The 23,932-nt window shown below is 39.5% G+C and overlaps 1 protein-coding gene and 1 long non-coding RNA gene across 2 annotated transcripts; one reads left to right on the forward strand and one right to left on the reverse strand.

The window, feature by feature from the left end:
• The first annotated feature begins 524 nt into the window (after positions 1-524).
• Positions 525-13,360, forward strand: LOC148845695 (F-box protein PP2-B15-like). The gene is made up of 3 exons (XM_088955329.1): positions 525-1,139; positions 5,157-5,275; positions 12,713-13,360. Exons 1-3 carry the CDS (start codon positions 918-920, stop codon positions 13,206-13,208), a joined length of 837 nt encoding a protein of 278 aa, XP_088811455.1. The 5' UTR covers positions 525-917; the 3' UTR covers positions 13,209-13,360.
• On the reverse strand, positions 9,333-10,990 carry LOC148845696 (uncharacterized). Its single transcript, XR_016102343.1, has 2 exons — positions 9,635-10,990; positions 9,333-9,530 (listed from the first exon to the last, which is right to left on the reverse strand). It is a non-coding gene; the product is annotated as an uncharacterized LOC148845696 (long non-coding RNA).
• Positions 13,361-23,932: the final 10,572 nt, after the last annotated feature.

Genomic DNA, 23,932 nt, shown 5'->3' on the forward strand with positions numbered 1-23,932 from the left:
TATCCCAAGCTGTTACAAGGTGGGTCAGTTCGGCGAAGTGTATCCCGAGCTGTTACAAGGTGAGTCAATTCGGCGAAGTGTGCCCTTGTTCCCGCCTAGGCTTGGCCCCTTTTGCCGAACTATCATTTCTGCCACGTATCACATAATAGAGAGATCGGGCCAAATCTTCCTTCATCAGTTCAAAAGTAGCCGAGTTTCTTGGACAAAATCAAATTCACATAATCTTGTTACCCAAAATCCCATACCACATCTAGATCTTTTGACTGAGCAAAGCGATGCCAAACACACCATCTATAATGATGAGGGTTTGACTCAGACTTGACCCATCAAAAATTTTCACCGTCAAGTACATTGCACTTCGCATCAGAAATCTGAAATTACAGCCCCATAATCTATTAGCAACCCCTTTAATAAACCGCATCTGCCCGTTTCACATGTACAATGAGGTTAAGAATTCTGAGGTGGGCTTAAACAGTCATTCTCCCAAACCTTTATTTACTTATCAATTTCCAAACTAATTTTATGGGATACTGAATAATAATCATCGAATGAATAGGAATGTACTGCAACACAGCTTGGATTAAACACTTGGGGATTATTCAACCAAAAACCAAATAAGTGCTTCCTGGTGTGGTTCTTAGCCTAGGTCAATTACAGGGGAGGTTTTTATTAATATCAAAAGAGAGGTTTATATGATTGTCGGAAAATTTAAGGGTGATTTTTATATTCTACCCAGAACTCACAAAGCCGTTTGTAGCGGTCCATTTAATATCGAAAAGTCTTGGCGTTGCCCAATGAGTCAATGACGGTTTAGTCTAAAGCCCATTACTCAAACCTTTATTCTTCCATGGAAGTATAGAACCAGATTTCAACATCCTCTCTTTCGCTCAAAATCTTTGTCCATCGATCAATCTATCATGGCCTGTTTGGAAAATCCATCTGCTCTTTTACCCCCTTGCTTATTTCCAAGAAAGAAGACACTCGTACCCACTTCGGAATCTGGTGATGATCATGAGAAATTGCTGCCACCGGATTACCAGGAAATTCTCAAAAGGTCGGGTTCTCAGGTCAATTCTATGACGAAGGACAAGATCTACAGAGAACTATGCGCTGGTATACTCATCGATGGCGGTAGGAAGGTAAACCATTAACCCCCCCCCCCTCTCTGCTTATTCGTTTTTTTTTTTTTTCTTTGAAAGTTTCTCTTGAAAAATCAAATAATTTCATGTAATTCTTCATTCTCTGAAGAAGGAAATGGGATTTTTTTTCTTGATGATGCGCTTCGTTAAAGAAACTGCATCATACACTTGCAAAAAACTTCGTAGAAAGCAATTTGATGTGGTTCCCACTTTATATGTAAAAGAATAGAGGTAGGAAGATTTTATTGTTAAGATAGGAGGAAGATGCTGCAATTTGTGCAATTTTTGCACCAGTATCCAGTTGTAAATTGGATGATGCAATTAAGACAGGATTATTGGGGATGGATCATAGGATGGATATGTAGAGGAGTTGAGGGATGATATGGTCTGTTATTGCCTTTTCTCTGTAATTATTCTTTTATGAGAAGACAGAATGGTTCTTTCATTCTTTTCTAGTATAAATACTGGTTTTCTGGGTGATGTCTTCATTGCAGACACACTCATACAGACTCTCTTGTTTCTCTCTTCCACTTGCTTTAGGCTGCTAATTTTCTGGTTTTATTTTCTGTACGAAGAATCCTTTTCTTCTCTGTTTGCGGAGTGGTACTAGGGCTATTTTGATCAGCCCTAATCTGCTGATTTCTTGAAGCTGCGCAACCGGATTTTAGTTTTCCTGTTTCCTCTATCAATAGCAGTTAGTTCAAGCTGAAAACTTGAATTTTAGATTGCCTGGACCCATTATTCATTCAGCTGTTATCCATTGCTGATTTGGATCTCGATCTGATTTGAGAGAGTTTTGATCTCTCTTTTGGGTTGCAACCTGTTACAGTTTCCATATATGGACAGGTTATGGATTCTTTCTTTGAAATCGTGGTCCCTTCATAGATATTCTAATTTGATTTACTGAGAGTTTTGGGGTTTGTTATACTTGTTTCTACAAGTCATTGCAGGAGTTAGTCATTTCTATCTTGGATATTTTTTTTTTTTTAATTTCCTCATTGGACTGCCGACCCAAAATACCACCTCCAGCCACCACAAACCACAAACTGACGTCCATTAGGCTATGTTTGGTTTGAAGGAAAAAGTAGGGAAAAGAAGGAAAAGGTAGCAGTGCTTTAAAAACTGATCCAGAATCAGAACCGCTTTGGCCACCGGTGTCCAGTCAACGGTTCGATTATCTGGTCTGAACAGACGACCTATTCAAATTTTAATAAATAAAAAAATATTAAAGTAAACATGTTCAAAAACCGTTGTTTGGGTCTAACAGGTTGACGGTTTGACCATCCAGGTCAGCAGGTTGCTGATCAAGGTAGCAGTTTTTAGCAAAACTTTTATTCAAGGGTGAAACGGAACTGATTGACTAACAGTTTCTAGGCCAAGTGGTCTGATCGTCTGGGTCAATGATGATTGGAAAATCATGATATGACCCAACTGAATTTTTTCTAACCCTAACCCTACCCATCACAGAAATTTCTGAAACCAACATCCAAGCACCTCACCTGATTGTATACATGGATTGGATCAACACGTCATAGTTATATTCTTCCGCTGTTTAACATAATAAACATATCCTCTTTACTCTTAGAGCTTATTATGCCCTTATTAAACAAAGCATTTTAGTGTCCAAAAACCTCCTATGAAATCGCAATAGAAGCAATGTAAATCTATGTGGAATCTTAATGAAATGAATGGCTTTCAGCTGGATATCATGGCATAATCTCCATATGGGCATGGTTTTTCTGCAAAGACATACTATTCTTAAGCATTAGTTTATTATCTATGAATGTTAATGTTCAGCCAATTTATACTGTTTAGGACTAAAAATATATGATGTAAAAAAAATAATATAAATAAATATAAAGCTTGAGGGGGGGCAGATTTGACAGTTGGGCCCACTCCACACAAGTTCAAATTTTCAGTTCTGGTTATGGGGGGGAGTTAAGCAACTACTCCACGTATGAAGAGTGGGGATCCCATCCACCCCAAAGTATTTCAGTAGGTTAACCCACTGCTGTCAATACACATAAAATGGGACAGGTGTGCTGATCTGTAACAGCACTTTGCCACCTGTTGCAGACCTAAAAAGGGGGACATATGTTACTGTGGCAGCCTAAATTGCCACTTGTAAATGGCAGGCTACTGGGTCCCACTGTCAATGGATCTTATCCACTTAAAAAGGGGGACACCACATGTGTTGTAGACCGAAGAAGGAGGACAAATGTACTAGTTTGCTATAGCTAATATTGCCTTTTGTAAATGACAGACCCTTAGGACCCCACTGTTTCAGTTTGCTGCCAACTGTTACAAAGGGACCCACTGTCATATGAGGTGGATCTTATCCACTTTAAGAAGATGAATTACATTACCCCATGAACTAGTTAAGATTCAACCGGTGGATCTTATCCACCTCAGTTATATATATATATATCAAATTAAACTAGTGGATCCCACCTATTAACGAGGCCCATTGTCAAAATATTTAAGTTAAAAAACTTAAAGTGAGTCATGCCCACTATCAAATCAAACTAGTGGGTCCCACTACTAAAATATTTAAGTTTAAAACCTTAAAGTGGGTCTGCCCACTATCAAATTAAACCACTGGGTCCCACTTATTAGTGGGGCCCACTGTCAAAATATTTAAGTTTAAAACCTTAATGCCCATTATCAAATCAAACAAGTGGGTCTCATTTGTCAGCGGGGCCCATTGCCAAAATATTTAATTTTAAAACCTTAAAGTGGGTCATGCCTACTATCAAGTTAAACTAGTGGGTCCCACTTGTCAACGGGGCCCATTGTCAAAATATTTAAGCTTAAAATCTTAAAGTGGGCCATGCCCGCTTTCAAATCAAACTAGTGGGTCCCACCTGTCAGCAGGCCCACTATCAAAATATTTAAGTTCAAATGGGCCATGCCCACCATCAAATCAAACTGGTGGGTCCCACCTATAAATGGGACCCATTGTCAAAATATTTAATTTTAAAATATTAAGGTGGGTCATGCCCATCACTAAATCAATATAGTGGGTTCCACTTTTTACTGATTAATGGGACTCATTGTTAAGATGTATAAGTTTAAATACATAAATACCCAATGGTGTATGAGTCCCATGATCTATCTACCAATTGTGGGGGCCCACTCATGGGTATAACCCACTAAGAGTCCAAGTTGATGGGACTGCTTATACTTGTTATTAGGTTTAACCCTTACAAAGTAACTCTTTGACATAAAATCAAAATCAAAGGGTATTTCCTTTAAGGAATATAATTAAGGGGTTTTAGCAGACATAGTGCATACTTACGCACCCTGAATAGGAAAACCCTAATTCTACTCAAGTTCCTTTTTTTTTTATGAATTATGATCAAAAGATAGACATACTTTGATTGCTTTTAATGTTGGTCCATTACCTATGTCTCAGTTTGGGAAGACTACAAATACAAAATATATATATATATATAAATGCATGCAAAATAATACAAAATAAAAGGTTTTGCTCTCTACAAATTTGTATTTTATTCCTTCCAAACTGAGCCTAAGAAGTGTATGGTCAGCTAAAACATGATTAACAGATTGGATTGGATTTGGATGTTACAAATTGGGCTATTGTTGCTTTCAGATTGAATTGAACCAAATCCTGTCCATTTTGAAGGTTGCAGAAAACATCCAAGACATGAGTTTGGCACAAATGTTCATTGTTGATTGCATGTATAGCAACATCTATAGCATCCCAATACATAGGTCATTATCATCATCCAAGCCTTGTCCCAATCGTATGGGGTTGGCTATCTGAATCCTGTTTTGACATTCCGTTCTGTTCATTGTCATATAAATTGTTAAATTATTGATTCTTAAATCATTTCTTGTTTACTCGTAGCCCTTTTAACCCCTTTAACTTGCAATAAATCACAGAGGATAGAATACGTAAGTCTTCGAAAGAGAAAAATGAATAAATATTTGCTTCTATGGGAACAAGTTCATAAAAGAAAGCCAATTAAATACATTTTTCTTTTCTAATGGCAGTTCTTTTCACTGGAAGAATCAACCGGTAAGAAATGCTACCTGCTGAGTGCAAGAGAGCTTGAGATTATATGGGAAAATGACAACAGGTATTGGGATTGGATACCATCAAAAGAATCAAGGTTAGTTTTTCTTTCCAATCCTCTGAAAAATAAGAAATGTTTCTTTATCCATCCATCTTCCTTTCCAAGGTAAGACGGTCCAGATCTCTTGTATTTACACTTTGCTAGGCGTACACTAACCAATGGGAATTCATCAAAATTCACAGAGGTGGATCCATTGGTCAAATTCTAGTATCGTACCTTTCCTTCATGTTTGAGAATTTGAGCAATCAAAACTACCCCATGAATTTTGATGAATTCCAATTAGTTAATTACAACTTAGCATAAAAGTGTAAGCTTAAGTGTAAGAGATTTGGACTGAACAAAAGGGTGCATTGTGTTGCCATGCAATGCTTATCAAAGAATAGGACTGTAAACAGGTTGGGCTGTGATTAAACTGAGTTGGATTCAAATCTGATTCCATTGTCTGAACCCCTAATCTGTGATTGAACAAGAGTCCAATTGAATCTTACAACGAGTAAATCTGAATTCTATCCAACCATGTAGATTCAATTCAACTAAGTTTCGTTTCACGGACTAGAGAATTAGTTTTGTCACTTTGTGAGTAGCCCTCACTAACGAAAGGGCTATTCACAGGTCAGATTAGGTTGGAATCGTGGCCCCATAAGATTGACTCAGGTTTGATAATCGTATTCTATTTCGTCATGTTGGGTCATTTTCAGTTAGACCTGTTTGGTCGCGGGAATAGGGATCTAGAATTGAAATCAGAATGGGCTGTTCCAATTCCATTTGATTGGCTGGACAGAATTGGAGTCCCATTCCTGTTCCTGCTGAAATGACACTCTCCCATTTGAAGGACTGGCCCTTCCTTGCCCTCCCCCTCCTTTGGGAATAAAATTCCATTCCTGTTGATTTCAATTTCCATTCCTGTCAGAATCAAGTAGACTATGGGAATAGACCATTCCAATTCTGGTTCTGAAGGATTTCGATTCCGATTGTGAATCAAATGGACCCTTAGTGTCTTGTGCCAAACCGAAGCTATTGACAAATCTATGTTGATGGGCCAAATAAGAGAACTACAATTAAACATAATTACGAGTGTTCTCTTTAACTTTGTCAGTGCGCACTTGTCTTGCACCACCCATCCCAAGCCTGGGTTAAGGAGGGTTATGTTACGTTAGCAATCAGGCACTATAACTATATTCCATATTCATGATCAAGGATCCAATTCATGGTTCAAAGTATTCATACATCTTTGTATTTTGACACAGGTGTATTGGTACTTTAAACCATGTTATTTTACTTTTTTTTAGTTTTTTTTTTTTTTGAAGTTTCAGTTTTAAACATGTATAAATAGGTGTATCGGGGACCAAAAGATATGATATGATACGCTTGATACGGGACATATCATATTGATACTTTGAACCTTGGATGAAATGGCTGAAGTACTAAACACATTCAAGAGGAGGTCCTATGGTGTATTGGCTGATTGTTTTAATTGGTGAAGCAAATGAATCATTGAAGGAGAAAGGATGAAACACTTCCATAGACTTTAATCAGTGTATTGCTTTATTCATGATGCAACCCTTCAAGGTCCGGTTGCTCCTTTCCTTCTTGTGGAATATTCTATTATTCCTTCCTTTCCAAGCTGTCCAAATCAAAGCTGCTCTTGCACACCTCCACATACTTCTTCCTCTTTTCTGGGGCCAAGAGAAGGTAGACGGGTTGAACAGCATATTTATTTCTGATGGTGTCTCCCACCTGCACCCAAATAAGGAGAAAAGCCAAACCCAAAGCTCTACAGTGACATCACAAGAAAGAAATAAATGATAATAATCCTCACTATGAGATCTGCAAAGAGTGCACTAGTTTGGAGAGATATAGAGAATGGTCTTCTCCTTTATAAGTTATCCAAGGTATTAACTTTCCCATGGCACACATCTAAACAAAAAAACCATTACCTTAGGGGGGAACTAGCCTAAACTAGACTTCTTTATCAGGGAAGGCCTGTTGAGAGGAGGTGTTGCAAAGTGACTTTAAAAATGAACCACAAGAAAAGAATCCTTTGGGGTTAGGGGTTCAGATTCTTTAATATGGCAACGAGGGATCCAACCACACTTTATCAAGGAGGCAAAGCAAGTTAGACATACAATTAACTTTCTCATTCATTTACCCTCTACGAAAACCAAAGTTGCAAGACATAGCCGACAAATTTAAAGGAGAAGGAAGGAATTTTGAGATCACCTCATTTTTGTACAATGAAATAGGAAACAAAGAGAGAAAAAAATCTTTAAGAAGTAGATCTGCAGCCCAAATGTCTTTCCAAATACGAACAGAAGTACAAGAACAAATATCATACCTGACACAACTGAGGAATTATGGGAGGATTCTGTTGATTGCCTTCCAAAGTGTTGCCAAGTTAGCCCTCCTTGATGCACTAGTATCCTGTCCATTTTCTGAGCAACCATGAATACTTTTCACTACTTCATGCCAAAGTCTTTTTCGCTCTAAGGCCACCTCCACAACCACTTCCCTAGCATAGCCACATTCTTTTTTATCACATTCCTTAATCCTAAACCCCATTACTCTTTTCTTCTACCAACAATCTCCCATCTAACCAAATGATATTTTTTTCCTTCTCCCAGTTCCCAAAGAAAGTCTCTCATCAATTTTTCTAGCTTCTTCACTTCCCTAGGCAGTATCCTAAAGACAAAGAAGTAGTAAGTAGGTAGGTTTGTGAGAGTAGCTCTTATCAAAGTGATCCTTCCACCCAAAGAGATGTAATTTTTCTTCCAAACCGCTAACTTGTTCTCGAACTTTTATATGATTGGAATCCAGAACCTACTCTCCCTAGGATTTGCTCCTAATGAAAGCCCTAAATAGGACATAGGCCAAGAGGAAGTAGAGCAACCAAGACAAAGTGCAATGGCCTCAATGTGTTTGTCCATAAACTTCTGCAGACTTTGAAGAATTTTATACACTTTATACACTACAACTACTTCTACATCAATCAACAATAGGAACGGGATGCACCCCAACCTCCAAAAACGTCATCTAACAACCCACGATCACCCATGCAATCATAGCTAATTCCCCTTCAATGAACCATCATAGTAAACTGTTTTATCGGTATGATGTGCAAACTCATCTCTTAACTTTTTTCCAAAATCATTCGAATTCTCAATCCTAGTACATTCAACTCATTCATGATTCAACTACAAATTTATTTATTTTGGGTAATGATTCAACCACTGACATAGAAACCCTCTAGATTGCCACAAAATGAAGCACTTATATTAAGTATGTGTTTGGAACGGTGGGCGTTTATTCACTAAACATTTGTATTTGATTTGTTTGCAAAACTGAAAAAAGCAATAATGAACCTGTTTATTGACACTTAGGTGCCACTAGGCACCATTATGCACCACATCAGCAAAACAATGAATAAATGCCTACCCGTTGGGTGAAGCGCTAAATGAAGCTTCCCCCAACAGTAGGCATGCACATAAATCAAGGCCTGCTTTTGCAAGTCTCTATCTGTACAGATCCACCTAATGGGGGAAATGTTGAAGCGGCACCTATGTGATAGTGTTTGTTCAATAAACACGCACAGTTCAAAACACACACTAAGAAATCGGTGCAAGCAACCTCCAAAATAGTGTTCTGCAGCCATTCTATCAACAAGCCGGATGCAACCATGTCTGGCCAATAGCCAAGGCTCAACCCAGATGAGCAAAGTGGCAATACCTTGTGGTCGGTGCTGTTGGTGAGAGGTAGTTTGTGGATTGCAGATGTTAGTGGTTGTTAGTGGTTGGGTGGTACATGGAGTGCAAACCTCTATCACGTTTTTTTGAGTACGCGGCACACTAACATACTAAGAACTTAGCAATGGACAATAATGGACAGAATTGGATTTTGGGCAACCATGTCTGGCCAATAGCCAAGGCTCAACCCAGATGAGCAAAGTGGCAATACCTTGTGGTTGGTGCTGTTGGTGAGAGGTAGTTTGTGGATTGCAGATGTTAGTGGTTGTTAGTGGTTGGGTGGTACATGGAGTGCAAACCTCTATCACGTTTTTTTGAGTACGCGGCACACTAACATACTAAGAACTTAGCAATGGACAATAATGGACAGAATTGGATTGTGGGTTCAGTTTGGAATGAGTACAAATACAAATATGTACAATGCAAATACATACAAAATAATACAACATACAAGGTTTTACACTCTATGTCAAGGTTTTTAAAACCTAACCGGTGACTGAACAGGTTAGGGTCCGGTTACCAGTTCGAACGGTCCAATCGTTCGGCCCATTCTGACAAAAAAATAAAAAATAAAATAAGAATTTAAAATTTAAAAAACGGTCAAAACCGTTTGAACAATTCAAATTTTAACTAGATGGTTCAGCGGCTTGCTTACCAAAATCAACGGTTTTGGGGGAAAACAAACTCGGTCAAGTGACTGGTGACCGGTTTTCTGGTCCGATCGTCCGGTCCAGTTTTGAAAACAGTGCTCTACATATTTGTATTTGTACTTCTTCCAAACTGAGACTTAGGCTGTGTTTGTTTCCAATGCAAACGCAAATATGTACCCTGCATATTTGCCTTCATCTTGGTTCATGAATGCAAAGTCGGATCACAGCTTAATCCGTTTTTTGTACTCTTCTCGTTTGTTTGGAATTGAGGTAAATGTGCGTACAAATTTGCTAACTCTTGGTTGGCATCGATGCAATCTATAAGAGCAAACATAAATGCTCTAACTACCTACTCTCCATTGTGTTGAACTTTTGGTCAAATAACCATCAGAGCTTCGATCAAATTTGGACCGTCCATTCTAACCAAGATCACATCATAAGAGGATTGTGCGCTCCTTTTCGAAACTCCTCTTCTTCTCTCTTTCTTCTTCTTATTCTTCTTCCTTCCTCTCTGATCAATCAATCCGGTGCTCTCTCTCTCTCTCTCTTTGAATGTGCTTGGGACTCTAGTGTTATTCCAGCCTAGGACCTGCAAAACACTGCATTTCTTTCTTCAATGACTCGATCTGGCTTACATTTAATCGGTGCCTACCGCTTTCATTGTTGTTGTTGATTGCGTTTGATCAGATCTCCACCCAGAAAGACCTCCGACAGTTAGATGTTGCTCGGATGGTCGCCGAAGAGCCACGTGATGCCATTGGTTTGGCGACAGGGAGGAACGCCGAGGGATTTCTCCCTAATTCGGCTCGTGATGTTGGTAGTCTTGGGTCTAGACAACCACTGTATTATGCGGCAACAGTTCCCAATATTGGGTATGTGGGGTTAGGGTTTGCGAATCCAATGATGACTTGGTGTTCTCGTTTGCTTGTGCTAATTGGCATCGCTGGTGGTGTGCCTGTTGGGTATACTGAATTTCCAAATGTTGGAAATGGGGTTGGAGGTAATGAGGCCGATCGGGCGAGCAATGAGGGTGGTGAAGAATCGGTGTCGGGGAAGAAAGTTAAGTTTTTGTGCAGTTTCGGAGGTAAGATTTTGTCGAGACCAAGTGATGGGATGTTGAGATATGTCGGAGGTAAGACTAGGATAATTGGCATGAAGAGAGATTTATGTTTTCAAGAACTAGTGCAGAATATGACCGATATCTATGGCCAATCCGTGCATATCAAAACACAAGAGGAGATGAACATCTCACCCCCATCTCCGACCAGCGACGACCATGCCATGGTCGGAGATGGGGTGAGAAAGTTACCGTTGGGGGGGAGCAGATCTCCTCTCACTCGAACGACTATTTTTGTTCGATCAAACAACAGCACAAACATATACCCTATTTACATTGTTAGTCAAAGAGAGTAAGTTTGCATGTAAAAAATCGATGCAATAATACATTTTTGAAAGGACACAAAGCTGTCAGAAAAAACAATTTTACCCTTTTAATCGATGCAGTTATGTATGCCAAACAAACACTCACAAACTGAACCGGTGAAACGAACACAACCTTAGGAAAAAATAACTCCCATATAATATCAAATGCTAATGGATTTGGACGAAATGCAGGCGTTTGGTTGATGTCTTTTTGTATATGTCTTGTCTCTCCAGGACCATCCTAATATCCTATTTATATGTGTAAAGAAGCGTCAATTTCACATACACATTTATCAAGAATTCAAGTTTCGTTAATCCGTTACGAGCATGGATGTTTGACGCGTGTCGAGTTGTTATTCGTGAAATAAATTCGCTTTACTTCATGCTCGCATGTTCCCACTATTGTCACTCTCTCATTTGTAATCATTGTTGCAGTTGCTTGTTTTTCAAGTTTTATCTTTTGTGAACATTATCCACGGTTTCACCTTTTAGTGAATTTGTGATCGTACGGTAAGGTTTTTAAAATCGGATTGGACAATTCGAATTTGTTATTCGTGGAATCATTTTGGGTCCGGTTCCCAGTCGAATGGTCCAACCATCCGGTCCGAATGGGCAATTCGCTCAAATAAAACATAAAAAAAAATTAAAATTTTAAAAAACACAAAAATTGACCAAAAACTTTTCTTGGGTTGAACATTTTGATGATTCGATCACCCAAATCAGTAATTTACTGATCAAATCAATAATTTTTTAGCTAAAAAGCAATTTTGGGGTTAAAGTGAGGTGACCGGTTGTTGGTTTTTTTATCTGACCATCTGGTCCGGTCCAATTTTGAAAGCATTGACGCACAGGGATAGTAGTGCACAATACAGTAGCGCTTATGGACTGATCATTCCAATAATTTGTAATAAAAAGATTAGCCCTTCGGGGTATCAATTTAGGATCCCACAATTGATTTTGGAATACAATAGCATTGCACGCAAGCCATAAGTACAATAGGACAACAAAGAATTTGGTGATGGCCATAGCTGCCTAGAGAATGCAATCCAATGGTATGGATTGCAAAGTGAATTATTTCCAGCACAGCCCTGAGCCCGTATAGCTCAAGGTTCGTCAGGCCGGGCTGGGGCCATGCCAAAAAGAACATGAATTAGCATTGAAGAAGTAAGCTTTTCAGCTAATAACAAAGATTTCATAGATGAAAATCAGTGTTTGTCTATACTTGGTGCAGCAAGCATTTTATGGTATCAAGTAATCCCCAAATAAGAGAGTATTTTGAAATGTGGTTGTGCATTTCTACTTAAGGGAGTTTTTTTTTTCGGATTTTGAGAGGGGGGAAAGTTAGTCAATGAGTTTTGGTTTCCATTGATCAAAAATCTTATGTTCTTATTTAGATTTATGTGGGGATCTGAAAAGTTTATTTTCTTGAATACTATTTATTCGGATAATTGATATCCACCGGGGGAAAGTTACCGGCACTTGAATGGGACAAAAATGTCCTTTTCAATAAATGGACTTTTTTGGCTAAAATGACTATTTACATGAGAAATAAAAGAACATGGATAGATAACTTACCCAAAAGTGAATGGGCCTAAGTCAAATAGGTTATTTTGAGTAAAAATGTAGAATCCCCAAAATAACAATTTTGCTGTATCGTACAGGTTCGCAGAGGTGGCTCACCTAGAAGAGGTATGGTGGATGGATATCAGTGCAGCGATTCCTTCTCGCATGTTATCCCCGGAAACAAATTACGTTGCTTGTCTCGTCGTGAATTTTGATAGAGGAGCGTATGGGCTAGATAGAGAACCGTGGGAGATCAAAATTTCTTACAGAGGAAAGATATTATCTCAGTCTCGTCAGAATATAGCTTGTAATGTGAAGGAAGGTGTCGATCCCAGAGTGGCTCTTCAAATAAAGCGCCTCCATTTTCTGCACCGTATAAAGATGTTGCCTAATCCGCCGTCTGAACCTGATATCAAGTATCCGTGCAGAAGAGATGGTAGTCAGTGGTTGGAGATCGAGTTGGGGGAATTTACTACCGAGGGAGATGATGGGGAGGTGGTGATAAATGTGAAGGAAACAAGTAACTATAATCGCAAAACAGGGCTTACCATTGAAGGAGTTGAGTTTAGACCACAGCATGGACACACACATTGAACCGTAAGTATCTCTGGTTTGTAGTTATTTTTATCATGTTTATTCTCTGCAGATTGGTTGACTTGAGCTGCACCCAACTGGGCAAAATCCTTCCATGATCAATGAAAAACATTTTATTTACATTTTTCATTATTTTAAAAAGTTTAATTCAATTTTGCTTGTTTGTCATGCCTTTAGTTATAATCTCTTTGCAAGTAATCACGGTGGTGAATCTATTTAATTATAAAAGGCATGGTGTTTAAAAACGGACAGAGTAATGTTAGGAAATGGTCATCTTCATATATAAGCATATTTGATCTGAGCACCCATGAACTTCTATTTTTATCATGTTGGGTCGTTTTCAGTTAGGGGGTCCTCAGTTCAGATCAAGGTTCAAGTTGAGCCAAACCCAGATCAGTGACAAACCTACATCTGATTAAAATAATCTTGAATTTTATCTAAATCCAATCCATTTACAGCCTTAGGTGGACCGGTAGTCCACGTCAGTGATGGTTTGCTGTTCATGAATGGCGTTTGCAGCTATGGGAGAAGAACTTTCAATTTTGGATTGACGTTTGTTAATGGCGGATTTCTTCTTCCTAAATCTAGCCCCTCTCCCTTATTCTCTGACCTCAATCAAGGTTCTAAATATGGATATGGGGCGTATTGGGCAGTATCAGTCTTTTTTTTACTTTTTTTATTTTTTATTTTTTTTTCAAAACTAGTTCAGGGGGCCAGTTTAAGACTTCTTTACTTTATAAATTGGTCAAAACCCCAATACACCCTTTGTAGGGGCATATCGGGGTGCTCCCAATACGATACATATCAATCGATACAGGTCAATACGTGTTGTTATTTTGAACCTTGATGTCAATTGGACATACCCCCTTATTCTCTCTCTAATGTCATTTGACATGGAGGTATTTGGAAGATAAAGCGTCTTCTAATGAAAGTTGAATAATCTTTGAAAAAAATGAAAATAAAAACAAAAAAAAATGGAAAAGGATTTTGAAGGAGGTAGACAGGATGAAGAGAGCTTCTGACATCAATGTCATTGCTTCATCATATCACTATTTTCAAAACTGGACCGGACTGGATGGTCGGACCGGAAAAACTAGGAACCAGTCACTTGATCGGTCCTATTTTCCCCCAAAACCGTTGATTTTGGTCAGCAAACTGTTGAACCGGTTGATTAACCGTTCGAACGGTTTTGACTGTTTTGTAATTTTTTTATTTTTTTATTTTTTTGTCAGAACGGGCCAGCCGTTTGAACCGGTAACCGGACCCCTGACCGGTTCAATCACTGGTTCGTTTTTAAAAACCATGCATTATATAGATATATAGACGTTTTTTAAAGCAACTCTTACTATATTATCAAAATACTTTTTGACTCAATTTTGTTTTTCACTGCCCAAAGTAGCAAAGCTCGAGAGCAAAAGCTTATTATGCAAACATAAATTCTCTTGCTAAATAAGCATAGTAATATACATATATACATACCTAAGACCCATCTATTGACCATTGGTGCCAGAATCAAAAGAAAAATAGCAATAATCAAAGGGTAAAATGTGCAAGCTCAAAGCCTTCTCCTTACAAGATCTTATCGCATTGGTTTGTCAATGAAATGATTATATAAAATAGGATTAGAAGTTGAGATCTCCCTCTCACCATATGGGAGTCTCCCTCTCGCCGTATGTGTGAGTTCCACCTCCCCCCTCAATCTTTACTATCTTCTACAATCAATTATCACAGTTATCCATTTGGTTTATGATGGAGGCCCATCCCAAGGCCCATCTCACCCCTAGGAGCGGCAGCTCCTAGGATAAGGCCAAGAGTCCAAGATAATTCAAGAATTCAAGAATTATCAAAATTCAAGATTTCAACATCCATCAAGAATTCAAGAATTCAAGACTCATCAAGAATTCAAGAATTCAAAGAATCCAAGATTCATCAAGAATCCAAAGAATCCAAGACTCATCAAGAATTCAAGAATTCTAGATAATCTAAGATTCATGCATGGATAAGATCAAGGGAGATCGGACGGGGGAGATCCAGTCAAGAAGAATTCGATCCTATCTACAAGTTTGAGATGTTTAGATCAAATCTAATTTCTTTTCCTAGTTCTTTTATAATTTCTCAATGTATTATAAATACTGCTATTTCCTAGAATTATTAATCAATTCATACTTAAGATTTTCAGAATTTCTTCAAGTTCTCTTCTTCCTATTTTTGCTACATTTTTCTCTCTCCTAGAGAAATCGGTGTTTTTCGCTAGGTGCTAGCGGACGCCCGGTGCTTGCATAGCCAGCTCCGGTTCTCATTGCCTCCACGCTGCGTCAGGTGGTATCAGAGCAGGGAATTCGCCCAGTCATGTCCAACCCAGATGGTACCAGTCGCAATCCACCCCGTGACGGAGATCAGGGGTTCCCAGCTGTTTGGAGAGCAATCGAAGAGCAGCGTACAGCCACACGTAACATCGAACAGCAGTTGGCAGAGGTGACTGAACAATTGCAAACCTTGTTACGGGAGGTTGTCCCACGAATCCAGGAAAATCCACAGCAGATCGCAGGCGACGACCACGACAGACCATCCGTCGCTACTGCGTCTCGACGTCCAGTTCTTGACGACGACAGTGATGATGATTTTGAATTTGGTGGTGCTCCAATTCTTCCCGGCAACGACAGAAACGATAGAAATTTGCACAATCAAGGTAATTTCAACCCCCGTAGGAATAATGATGAATTTAAACTCAAGATAGATATTCCTACTTTTAGTGGAGATCTTGGTATAGAGGGACTTCTGGATTGGATCACAGAAGTCGATAGGTTCTTGATTACATGGAAAATACCAGAGGAACGAAGGGTAAAATTAGTAGCTTTCCGATTAAAGGGAAGTGCATCTGTTTGGTGGGAACGGATGAGAGAGACCCGGATGAGAGAAGGAAGGGGTCATGTTCGAACCTGGAGGCGCATGAAACAATTAATTAGAGGTAGATTTTTACCTCCTGACTATGAACAATATATGTTTGAATTTTATCAGATGTGTGCGCAGGGTCCTTGTAGTGTTAATGAATATACATCTGAATTTTTGAGATTTGCTGAAAGAAATCAATTATCTGAAAGTGATAACCAGCAGGCAGCCCGTTATCTAAGCGGTTTAAGACCGTCTATCAGAGATAAAATTGGTGTACAGATGGTTCTTAGTGTGCAGGAAGCAAGGAACCTAGCCTTGAAAGCAGAATTACTGTTCCAGGACAAGGCACGCAGTGATAATTATCGCAGGTACAGCGGGAGCGACAACAGACCGGCAACTGTCGACAGGAACAAGTCAGTTCCAGCGGCACAACCTTCTCACCCGGCAAGTACAAGTAATGCCGGTAAGGCTACTACAGGAGGACATACTCGAGGTAATCCTTCCAACCCTCCTAAACCCAGTAACCCTTATGCAAGGCCTGCTCCTATTAAATGTTTTAAATGTAATGAGGTTGGACATAGATCCAGTGACTGTCCCAAGAGGAAGGCAGTTAATATGGTAGAAAGGGAAGAGGAATAAGATATTGAGGAAGAGGTATATTGTGGACCTGATGGGGAGGATGAAGAGGGTCCATATGAACATGAGGAGTATACTTGTGTGGTAAGAAAATTAATGTTGTCCAAGAAAAATAAGGATACTTCTCAACGGCACAGATTATTTCGTACCAGATGTACTGTCAAGGGAAAATTATTTAATTTAATTATTGACAGTGGTAGTCAAGAAAATATTATTTGCAGGGATGTCATCCAATAATTACAGTTGATTCCTGAAAAACATCCCAACCCATACACAATTGGGTGGATCAAGGAAGGAGGCGGCGTACGAGTGGAAGAATGCTGCAAGGTACCTTTTTCAATTGGTAAGTACCATGATGAAGTATATTGTGATATTATAGATATGGATGCTTGCCATATTTTGTTAGGGAGGCCTTGGCAATTTGATACAGATGCAAGGCACATGGGTAGGAAGAATACCTACCAACTTGAAAAAGAATGTACACGCTATACTTTGTTACCCATTGCAGAAAAAAATGTTACAAATACTCCAAAGGCACATGAAAAAAATTTCCTTACCATCACCCATCATCATGCTGAATTTGTTAAAGAATGTAAGGATACTCATGAGATACATTTGTTAGTAGTAAAATGAGAAGATGTTAATGATGAAAATACAATTCCAGCTGAAATACAGGGACTACTGGATGAATTTAATGATGTAGTTCCAGAGGAGTTACCAAATGAACTCTCTCCCATGAGAGATATACAGCACCATATTGATTTTGTTTCAGGTGCTAGTTTACCTAACCTCCCACATTACAGGATGAGTCCTAAGGAGAATGAAATTTTACGAGAAAATGTAGAATAATTATTGAAAAATGGACACATTCAAATCAGCATGAGTCCTTGTGCAGTACCTGCCTTATTAACACCTAAGAATGACGACATGCTGGACGACATTGGGTATAAATTTCCCATTCCTAGGCTGGACAACATGCTGGACCAACTAAGTGGAGCTGTAGTTTTCTCAAAAATAGATCTCATGAGTGGATATCATCAAATCAGGATCCGTCCCGAAGATGAATGGAAGACAGCCTTCAAGACTAGAGATGGCTTGTTCGAATGGTTGGTCATGCCCTTTGGACTAACCAACGCACCTAGCACTTTCATGAGACTGATGAACCAGGTATTGCGCCCCTTTATTGGTAAATTTGTGGTAGTCTATTTTGATGATATTTTGATATACAGCAAATCTATCACTGAGCATGTGGGACATATTAGGGAGGTCTTGAAAACATTGAGGAAAAATAAATTATATGCTAATTTGAAAAAATGCATCTTTATGAATGATAATTTATTATTCCTGGGATTTATTATAAACAAGGATGGTGTGAAAGTAGATGAGGAAAAGGTGAAAGCCATTAGAGAGTGGCCGACCCCATCCACTGTCACAGATGTCAGGCGATTTCATGGGTTGGCAACCTTCTATAGGCGTTTTATTAAGAATTTTAGTAGTATCATGGCTCCCATTACTGAATGCTTGAAAAAGGGAAATTTCAATGGGGAGAAGAACAGGAGCAAAGTTTTGCTCTCATAAAAGAAAAGTTATGTACTGCTCCTGTTCTTGCCTTACCTGATTTCAATAAATTATTTGAAATTGAATGTGACGTCAGTGGAGTTGGCATAGGGGCTATATTGTCCCAAGAGAAAAGACCCATTGCCTTCTTTAGTGAAAAATTATGCGAAGCCAGGAGAAAGTGGTCTACTTATGACAATGGGTTTTATGCTATGATAAGAGCCTTGAAAACATGTTGCAAAAGAATTAGTTCTCTATACTGACCACCAGGCCCTAAAATATCTTAGTGGGCAAAAGCAATTAAGAAGTGATTTACATGCCAGATGGCCTGCTTTCCTAAACAAATTCCCATATAAAATTGTGTATAAGACAGGGCAGCAAAATAAAGTGGTTGATGCACTTAGTAGGCGTGTAGCTCTCATCAAGGCCCTCAGCGTTGAGATCGTGGGTTTTGAGTGCCTAAAAGACTTATATGCCCGAGATGAAGACTTCCAACAGGTATGGGAGAAATGTGTGAATAAGCAGCCAGCGGAAGACTTCTTTATTTATGACGGGTTCCTTATGAAAGGGGAACAGCTGTGTATCCCTTGCACCTCCCTCCGCGAAAAGATCATCAGGGATTTGCATGGGGGTGGACTAACAGGACACTTGGGAAGGGACAAAACAATAGAAGCTGTTAAGGGGCGATATTACTGGCCGAAATTGAGAAGGGACGTGTCTACCATCGTAAGCAGGTGCTATGTTTGTCAGACAACTAAGGGACAAACCCAAAACACAGGTCTCTACATGCCCCTACCCGTTCCTACTGCTATATGGGAAGACTTGTCCATGGATTTTGTTCTCGGCTTGCCAAAGACCCAGAGGAACATGGACTCCGTCTTCGTGGTGGTTGATAGGTTCTCAAAAATGGCCAACTTCCTCCCATGCAAGAAAACTGCAGATGCATCCGCAACAACCAAATTATTTTTCAGGGAGATTGTTTGCTTACATGGGGTACCCAAGACCATCACTTCAGATCGTGACACACGGTTCCTTAGTCACTTTTGGATGACCCTATGGAGGTTGTTCGATTCATCACTTAATTTCAGCAGTACATCCCATCCACAGACAGATGGACAAACAGAAGTGGTAAATTGAACCTTAGGGAATTTAATTCGCAGCATATGCCGGGAACGACCGAAACAGTGGGATTTCGCCATAGCCCAGGCTGAGTTCGCCTATAACAATGCAGTGCATAGTTCTACAGGCAGATCCCCATTCTCCATCGTGTACATGAAGGTCCCTAACCATGCACTGGATTTAGTGAAACTACCCAAGGTACCCAGCGCCAGTATCTCAGTAGAACAGATGGCAGAACAAATCCGGTCCATCCAAGACGCCGTGAAGCAAAAGCTAGAGCAATCCAACGCCAAGTACAAGATGGCCGCAGACAAACACCGCCGACCTCAAGTGTTTGATGTAGGTGATGAGGTTATGGTCTTCTTAAGGAAGGAAAGAATTCCCGTAGGTACCTACAACAAGTTGAAGCCTCGGAAGTATGGCCCATACAAGATTGTGAAGAAGATTAATGACAATGCCTATATAGTGGACCTACCAGATCATATGGGCATATCCAAGACCTTCAATGTTGCTGACCTTCACCGGTACCTGCCAGAGATAACACTTGCCTATCCTCGTCACGACTCGGGGTCAAGTTCTCTCCAAGTGGGGGAGAATGATGGAAGCCCATCCCAAGGCCCATCTCACCCCTAGGGGCGGCAGCTCCTAGGATAAGGCCAAGAGTCCAAGATAATTCAAGAATTCAAGAATTATCAAAATTCAAGAGTTCAAGATCCATCAAGAATTCAAGAATTCAAGACTCATCAAGAATTCAAGAATTCAAAGAATCCAAGACTCATCAAGAATTCAAGAATTCAAAGAATCCAAGACTCATCAAGAATCCAAAGAATCCAAGACTCATCAAGAATTCAAGAATTCTACATAATCCAAGATTCATGCATGGATAAGATCAAGGGAGATCGGACGGGGGAGATCCAGTCAAGAAGAGTTCGATCCTATCTACAAGTTTGAGATGTTTAGATCAAATCTAATTTCTTTTCCTAGTTCTTTTATAATTTCTCAATGTATTATAAATACTGCTATTTCCTAGAATTATTAATCAATTCATACTTGAGATTTTCAGAATTTCTTCAAGTTCTCTTCTTCCTATTTTCGCTACATTTTTCTCTCTCCTAGAGAAATCGGTGTTTTTCGCTAGGTGCTAGCGGACGCCCGATGCTTGCATAGCCAACTCCGGTTCTCATTGCTTCCACGCTGCGTCAGTTTAGAATGGTTAGATAACACTTCTGGTATTGTTCTCATAAATTGGATTGAAGAACATCGGGTCCATTTGGTTAACAGTCAAAATTGAAATTGGAATCGAAATCAAAATCCATCAGAATCAAGTCGAATGATTTATTCCCCATAATCTATTTAGTTAAGACATGAATCAAAATGGAAAATGGAATCGGTTGGGGGGGAGGGAGAGGAAATGGCTATTCTCTTAAATGGAGAAATGCCATTTCATCAAGAATGGGAATGGGAATGAAATTTCGATTCCACCAAACCAAACAGTTGGAATTGGACAGAATGATCCATTCTAATTCCAATTCCAGACTCTTATTCCTATGAACCAAACAGGTCCTAAGTTCCCAACCATTATGCTCTGCAACTAAGGAAAGAGATACAGCCATATTCAAGATTGTGACAGGATTCTCATCTTTTGGATTCTCTCTTATGAGCCTTATTGCCTGAAAGTGGTGTGAGAAGCCTTGTTGAAAAGCCGGGGTCTAAGAGATGAGAATGAATTCAGATCTCCTGCCCACGAGAATGCTACCCATATGACACAATTGTACATTAGGAACATCGATGTCCCCATAAATGGTAACATTCAAATACAGGAGATATTCTTAATGTACAGCTATAATGAGGCATGGGTAGGTGTGGGTAAGAGACCTGAACTGGATAAGAATGTAGTCTCTAATTGATTTTTATGATGATTTCTACCATGTTAAGTTTCCTAGTAAAACAAAACGAGATGATGTGTACATAAGACGCCCGTTGATCTTCAATGATGATTATGTCATTGTGAAGAGGGCTAAACTAAAATAAACAGCCTCATTATTCTTACAAGCTTGATAGGATTGACCTTTGGATCCACATCCTTGGTCTATGATCAGTGAGCCATGTGAAGCGACCAACAAGGAAGTTGAAGGATGGAGCGAATTTATCAGCTGACTCAAGGTTAATTTTTGTACAGAGATTCGATTTTTAGTGAAGGACGTAAAGTACACCGTTGAACAACTAGGTGATTATGATCAATTTTCAATATGACTATGAATACTTAGCATGTTTTCGATGAGTCTGGATCTCCTGTCCACATTTATCACAGTCATACATGGAGAACATCTCATCGTCTGCATAATATTATGCAGGGAGAGATGTTTCGAATTCACAGGGAGTAGTGTGTTGTGAGTAGACGTGGGCAGGAGATCTAGACTCGTTTTCGATAGGGGAAACTTGGAGGAATTGATGCCGATACAAAAGGGGGCTAGTGATGCTTAGGTGGGATGTTGGAAGTTTTGAATTGTTGTAGGCGCATGGTGGAAGTTTTCCCTTTTTATTATTTATGTGGGGGATTGATCCATGTTTGCAAGATGTGTTCGATCAAAGAACTAGAACAATCAATCCGAGGATCACAAAATGATGAAGATAAGTAGAAAGCTCTGACGCCTAATATAAACAAGATTCTTGGACTCTGTCCGGAAAGGAAAGACATCGTCATCTTTATCACTAGTTATCAGTGGTGGCCATAATGGCATTCCAACGGAGCCAATGGTTCAATGGGCCAGCAATAAGTGATCAGCAGATCCAAACTCATCCCAATAGCGGTAGCCAATGGGCCCATACCTGAGGAATCCCAGCCCATGGACTTCTATGAACAAATACTAGTTTCAAAGCGGAGAAAAGCTTACACCTGATGTGGACGAACAAATGGGCCTATCTGCGCATGATGATATCCAGATTACTACACATCTATCTGGTTATTCTAATTTCAAGAGTTAGAAACTTAGAATGTTAGATCTCCTGCCAACAAAACACGCTCCAACACCCTACCAACCTAATGTGACACCTCACATTTTATTATAAGACTGGGACCCACCATAAAAGTGGGGCATATATCATGTATGAGTTGTGTGGTGTCGGATCATGTATGTTGGTAGGGTATTGGAACGTGTTTTATAGGCAGATGATCCAGATTCAAAGAAAAGAGCATCTCCAAGTAACAAAGCTTAATGAACATAAATCTACTAAAATCGTTTGTCAATTTTTCTCAGTATGATTTTGATATTGTTAGCTCTAATGGACGAATAGATTGGCTGGCTGTGGCTCCCTCATCTAATTGTGTGGTCTCTTACCAATGATCCGGGTGCAGGGTCTTCTATATTCTCTAGTTCTAATAAAAATGGAGGGAGAATTTAAAAAGATCGTACTGCATCTAATTTGAGAACTCTTGGATATGGCCCTCTGTACTCCTGATCTTGGTTTTTTAACCATTATTGTCCCAGAAAGACACCGTTCAGCCCCAAAACCGTCCAAGAAACCGGTCTCGTTTCACCCCTGAATTGTTCCTTTACCAAAAAAATATTGGATTGATTAACTACATGCTCACCAAATCTATTGAACGGTCAATCCATTCAACCTGCACAATGATTTTTGAATTTTTATTTTAATTATTTTTTATTATTTTAAATTGAAATGTACCATTCATTTGGATTAGATGGTTTTTAAAGCATTGCTCAATATGTTAACTCGAAAGCCGTTGCTCGGCTGCGCTACCGCGCAACGGCTTTCGCACGTCAACGTGCATCCGACTTTCTTGCTGCTTCGGCTTTGCAGCGCTTGCGGCGCCCGCTGCCGAAGCAACCTTGAGCATTGACGCACAGCGCATCAGCACATTCGTTTTCTTGCTTGAATCTTTTGAAGCTTCAAGGCGCCCTCAAAAATAGAATCAGTTAGTTTCTTCAGGATTAACAGATCGTCCAACTGGAAATGATAACAGAATGCATAGGTCATTAGAAGGAGTTCCAATACAAGTTCGTTGGCCCTTCCAGGCACGCCTTCAACGGAAGAAAGAGTGCCAAATGAACATTGGGGACCATATCCATCACTCAATAGAGCAGCGGCAGTAGGTGTTGATTCCGTTAGAATTCCAGCATAACGATTCAATCCAATTGCAGATTCTATGTCTCTAAGGAGCTGGCCAGCCCTAGCCCTTCGATAGACATATTCATTTCCAAAGCATACTCATATCCATATCCAACTTGCCCAATACAATACCCGATATCAATACTTTGATCAATATTATAAACAACTACATGTTCTTTTCCGACATTCTCTAGATTGCTACCCTCACCGGTAAAGAGCTTTTCGTTGGACTCGTTTCTACTTCTTTACAGGGATTAGAGTGAGCAACAGTGATACTCAGGTCCAAGACTATCCAACTTATTATCAACGCTGTTTTGGTTATTTTCAGTTTTTCAATTTTGATAATTTAAAAATGAGCATTTTGGTAATTTTACCATATACCATAGTGTGAA

Source organism: Nelumbo lutea, chromosome 7 (assembly GCF_056320005.1).
Source record: "Nelumbo lutea isolate HS-2025 chromosome 7, American lotus-T2T, whole genome shotgun sequence".
Classification (NCBI taxonomy): domain Eukaryota; kingdom Viridiplantae; phylum Streptophyta; class Magnoliopsida; order Proteales; family Nelumbonaceae; genus Nelumbo; species Nelumbo lutea.